Here is a 6,110-nt window from a genome sequence, read left to right as displayed (position 1 = left end):
AAGAAAATATTTAAAATATACTTACCGTCATTAATTAAGTCAACGGATGAGTTTTCTTGAGTTCGTGAACATTCTCCACATGAATAGGATGAGTTTATTACATAACGACCTCGTCTTTCTTCATTTAGAGTTATAGAAGGAAGAACTTCATTTAAAGGTTCACCATAATCGACACATAGATCATCGCTCAACCACGTCGTTTAGACTACATATACCTCCTAAATCACGTTATTAAAAACAATTATGAATGAAAATGTTAACGCGTATTACTAACTACAATATATAACTAATAGAGATAGATATATACCTGTAGTGGTGGAGCTAAGTGGTGTAGTAGGGGGACTCAATTTAGAAAAGACATTACTAACATTATCAGCAAGTTTTTAAGTGAAAAACGTTTTCCTTCTCTCTCTTGCCGTTTTTGCCTGTAACTGATCAGGCATTTGAATAAGAGTATCGACATTTAATGCTCTCAATACTCAGATCTGAGTTATTATTGTTGGATTGGTAATTGCTTGTTTTTTTTCACATATGGAATTTTAAATTAATTAATTTAAGTAAATAGAGTTTTTTACTTGTAATTTTAATAAATTAATTTATGAAATGTTATAATTTCATAAAGTGATCTGTGAAATTAATTAATCTCGGGTCGTACTTGACCCGAAACAATTGAGTCAACCTGAATCGAGTCGAAACTAATGGCTCTAACCCTAATATATGCGTCGGGCCCGACTTAAACCACATGGGTCTGACCCGAATTGATTGACGTGTGTTTGTCTCCATTTGACCCACATGGATCCGACCCGACCCACATAGGTATGAGCTCACCTGACCAAGTTTGTTTAATTGACTCGAATTTCATCTTATGTAGAATTTATTTCCATAGTAATAAATTTTCTAATCGTTTTTTAATTACATGAGGTTTTTTCTAGACTTGCACGATTGTTGATTGGTAATTCTGAGAAAGTGTAGGCTCATTCAAATCTGTTGTGAATGAATGTTAGCCCATTATTCCAATTCTGAATTTGTTATTATCGTAAATAATTTATTTGGCTATTCGATTCAAGGCTACTAACTATTATGATATTATGATGATAATTTGGCCATAGAAACGAACTTGTGGTAGCGGAAATTAATCGGTAGTCTATCATTGCCACCTTCTGAAAACGGAATGGCAGTCGGTAGATAGTTGCCGGAAATTTTTGCTCCAAATTAATTCTCGGTGATGATTGGATATCTGTCCAGGTCTGAGAGAATATTAAAAATTAAAATTATATTTTTACAAATTATATCGTTAAATGTAACAACATATAATTTTAGTTTTTTAAAATTGAATTTTAATTTACTTTTTTTCTAAAAAAATTATATAATTTTATTAGTCGAGTTTATATTTTCTTAAGGTTGTTGCAACTATATGAATGATTAAATAAAAATCATGATTTAAAATTTATTTTTAAAAGGATTTTGTTTTTTAGTCTCTTTGTTCATTTACAGCTAATTTATAATTGCATTTGTATTTAGTATTTAATTTTTTGGTAAATCGACATAAGCGGTGGATTTTTTTTTTTTTTTTTTTTTTGCGTTACTGTTATTTTAATTTATTACTGTAGTAAAAAGTTTAGTAAAAGTTTGTACACAAATTCTCATTTGTGACGGGCATATCCGTCGCAACCTTGCGAATGGTCAAATATTACCCAAATGGGGAGATAAGACAAAAGCAAATTTCCTAGGGAGTAGCATTCTGTTTTGTCTTATCTACCCATGTGGGTAGTATTTGACCAGTCTCAAGCTTGTGACGGATATACCCGTCACAAGGAAGACTTATTGAAGTTTGTATTGTATTTGTATCAATTTTTTTGTAACTTGTTTTTATTATTGTAATATAAATTGCTGTAATTTGTTGTTATTTATTGTAATATAAATTATTCATAAATAGTTAATTCGTTAAATTATTCATAAATATTTACGCATAAAATAAAAATGTAATCATTTACGTACAAAACATCAACAACGACGGTTATTTATTAATTAATTCCTTAATTTTTCTGTGGATCCCACATTTAATGGCATAAAAGAAAAAAGAAAAAAAATTGGATTTGATGATGTGGACGCACAGAATTGCTCTAAATGTTTCTGTATTTATAAAGATAAGATAAAAGAAAAAAGAAAAAAAATTGGATTTGATGATGTGGACGCACAGAATTGCTCTAAATGTTTCTGTATTTATAAAGGTAAGAAGTGTATAAAATGCTTTGTATTAAAATTACTATTAACACTGTCCAAAAAAGCGATGAACCAGAATCGTTTTCCCATTTTATAAAAATGTGACATATAATTAAAAGTCAGTACATTTATAAAATATGACTAAAATTAATAAAAACGGTGTTAAATAAACATTAAACAAAAATTAGTATAAAAAAAATAAAAATAAACCTCTTTAATGAAAATCAAATAAATGAGATTTATTAAAATGGTGGGTGTTACAATGAAACTGGCTAAGAAATTTTAATATGATCTCACATGCATATTTTACTTATTTTATGTAAAATTAGAGGTTAATGTGATTAATTTTGCATGATTTATCATTTTAATGGTTAAAATGGAATAAATCGAGATAATATAAGCTAAAAATAGCTAAAACGAATTTCATGGCATGAGAAAATTGTTTTAGGTTGAATTTATATCCTACATATCATATGTGAAGTTGGAAAATTGATTAGATTAATTTTCGTATGCTTTAGGTATTTTATTTGATAAATCCGATAAATCGCAACTATATTTTTCTCTAAATTAATTCGAATTTTTAACCCAAAATTTTGACATTATGAAGGTCATGGAAATATTCCAGAATGTTCAAAAATTTAAATTTCAAATTTTGAGATTATTGTAATTAAATTTGGAATTATTTCATAAAAGTTATGATAATTAGGGTTATGAGCAATAATATAAAAACAAGTTGAATTATTGTCAAATTATTAGTATAGACTAAATTTTGAGTCCTAAAACAGTTAGGGTAATTAACTTGGACTTCAATTTGATTTGTGTATTATTTTGTGATTTTAATAAGTTAAAAGTCACGCATTTCCATAAAACCGAGGAATATCCACACCAAAAGAAAAAAAAAACCGAGGAATATACGATACGATCTAGTAGGGCGATTTGGCAAATTCATTTTGCATGTTGAATACATATATATTGTTGCATATTTTTATAGATGAATGTCATTTTAATTTATGTAATTTTGAATCATGTAATTTATCTTAGTATGGCCTTAGTTTAATTGGTATTACCCGTAATATAAGGGAATATCGATTCGATTGTAATTTTAATGTGATCTCGCATCACCGTTTTGTAATTTAATAGATTTAAATTTTTATTACAAATGTATAATAGGAAATGCAATGTATTTTATTATTATATTTGTAATGTCGGAGTTTCCTAAAGACGGAGCTATTCGGAAAGGAGTTTCGATCAAGACAGTGTTTCCTTGGGAGGCGTGTCACATGAAGTTCAAGGGACCAAAGGAGTTCGTTTCCGAATTGTAATAGATTATTAGATTTTCTATTTTAGGAAAGACCATACTAGGAATTTGTTTTATTTTGCATGTTTTCTTTCTTTATATGTTTGCATGCATGCCAAATCGCCATAACATCACATGCATATCTTTTTATATCGAGTTCTCGACCTTGTCAATTATAATTATCGATAGATCACTAATTTAGTTCACTTAAAAGAGATAGATAATAAATTGACAAGACCTTCACATTTCCAAAAATTGAGACTTAGCCTTACCAAATAGTAGGAACCCATGAATCCCAATTTCATTAGGGGTACAATACGGTTCGCCGGGGTGCTTTCTTTTTACGTTGGGTAAGTGGGGTAATAAATTGTTATTACATTTCGAAATTTGGTTGAACTCAACGGAAGTATTAGGGTCCGTAGGCTCATGTGTTCCGGGCTAAAGATGAACTTAATGTAATTTCATCGACCGAGAGTTCTAAGTGTTGAATCGGTTAAATGAGTTAATCCACCAAATTGTATTAGTAAGGTTGTAGAGGGTCCGTTGGCCCACAATCGAGTTAGTATGGATTTGGTTCTTGGAATCATTTATATAATTGGGTGGAGGTCTTCATATAAATGCTAAACTTGTCTAAAATGTTTACAAGTCTTAAAAACGATAAATGTTAACATTTCCTTTATCTCCTTTTTGTAGTCAATTTGATTTATCGCAATGACAACCCCTAGCTCATCCGCACCACCTCTCACTACCGTTTCATGGCTTCGGTCCTTTATGGATCGATGCAAACTCGAATAGAATGGTTCTAATTTCGCCGATTGGGATGGGCAACTTCGCTTAGCCGCGGAAGGTGATGACAAACTTCGTTTCCTTACCGAACCTTCTCCCCTACACCTAATGCTAGGTCTTCAAATGCCGTAAGGGAGGCCTATGAGGCCTACCAAAAGGAATCGGCCGTGATCAAGAATGTATTGATCTTCTCCATGGAAGCTGATCTTCAAAGGAGTGCCATAAAGATGAGCACCACCTATGAGATCTATACTAAGCTTGTGACCATGTTTTCACAAGCACCTAGAATATTGCAATATGAAGCGGCTTCTCAATTCTTTGAGCTAAATATCAAAGAAGGACAAAAAGTGAGCACTCATGTGCTCAAAATGAGTGAGCATGTTGAGACTCTCAAGTTGAAAGGGGTAGAAATCCCCGAACAACTAGTTATTGACCGAGTACTCCATTCCTTGAGCCGTGCCAAAGGCTATGTTCTGTTTAGAGTAAACTATAACATGCAAAACATGAGGACCGATCTTCATGAGTTGCACAAAATGCTTGTGCAAGCCGAGAGAGATATGGGTCTTAATGTGAGTGCTAGCAAGGATGTGCTCAACATCAACACTAAGAGTAAGGGAAAGCTCAAAAAGGGTGCCAACAAAGGCAAGAAGCCAACATCCTACAAGGGCAAAGGGAGAATAGCTCACCCAAACCCAAGAAGGGAGCCACTTCCGAGGATAAATGCCATTATTGTAATGGTACGGGCCATTGGAAGTGCAATTGCCCCAAATACTTGGGAGACATTAAAGATGGACGTGTGACTCCAGTAGGTTATAATTATTCCATAGTTTATGTTATTGATATTATTTGTTTTCCACCTCAACTTTATATTATGATACTAGTGTTGGTTCTCACCTTTCTTATTGAATTTAGGGCATGAGAACAATGGAAAAGCTAAGCAAGCTTGAAGAGGATCTCCAACTTGGGAACTAGAGTAGCCGCCGCATAGTAGGAGACCCATGGACTTGGCTTGGCATTTTATTTTGAATATGTCTTCATAATAGTCTTATGTTTAGACATTGTCTAAGAACTTTATTATGTATCCATGTTAGACGTGGAAATTTCTTTATTTGCTTTCGGAACAAGTATTGTATTTTGTTTTAAATGGCTTGGCTTTCAACCCAAGTCATTTCGGTTTATGGCATTTCAAAGTTCTAAGACGTTCTTTCTTTATTATAATATCTAAAACATAAAGCAAATCGATTCAAAAACTTTCAATCACATTGAAATATAATGATTTGTTCAATATGGTGCATGCCTAAGTTGTGAATTTGATTCCCACTTAAGGATTGTGACTCTAAGTCACTACATTTATAAGATCAATCTATTGTGAGTCGAATCGAGTTATCGAACACACATTTGGAAAGCCCATACTAAAACCACTTTCAAAACTCCATACGAATTATGGAAGGGAAAAGTTCCTAGTTTGTCAATGACATGGATTCTACTCCTATATGTTTAGCTAATTTAAAGAGCAAGTCTATTGATAAGCTAACACTCAAGTCTAAACAAACTTGTCTTATAGGTCACTTAAAGATTACATGTGCATTTTGTTACTCCACGATTAATAAATACAAAGTGTTTGTAGCTCATAAGGCTATCTTTTTAGAAGTTAAACGTACTTCTAAAATATAGAGTGAGAGAAAATCGCTACAAAATCATATGTTATAAGGTGACACGAGGAAATGTTCTCAAAGTCATCCACATCTTATAGTTAATATGTTACTTTTAGAAAGTAATGGTGGAACTATGACCTATTAAGTGG

At 32.0% G+C, this 6,110-nt stretch overlaps 1 protein-coding gene across 1 annotated transcript; it reads left to right on the top strand.

Moving 5' to 3' along the window:
- The first annotated feature begins 4,500 nt into the window (after nucleotides 1-4,500).
- On the top strand, nucleotides 4,501-5,106 carry LOC141651776 (uncharacterized). Its single transcript, XM_074459474.1, has one exon. The coding sequence runs from the start codon at nucleotides 4,501-4,503 to the stop codon at nucleotides 5,104-5,106; it is 606 nt and encodes a 201-aa protein (XP_074315575.1).
- The last annotated feature ends 1,004 nt before the right edge of the window (nucleotides 5,107-6,110 follow it).

The sequence above is a fragment of the Silene latifolia genome, chromosome 4 (assembly GCF_048544455.1).
Source record: "Silene latifolia isolate original U9 population chromosome 4, ASM4854445v1, whole genome shotgun sequence".
NCBI lineage: Eukaryota > Viridiplantae > Streptophyta > Magnoliopsida > Caryophyllales > Caryophyllaceae > Silene > Silene latifolia.
This window is presented reverse-complemented; position numbering and strand designations above follow the sequence as displayed.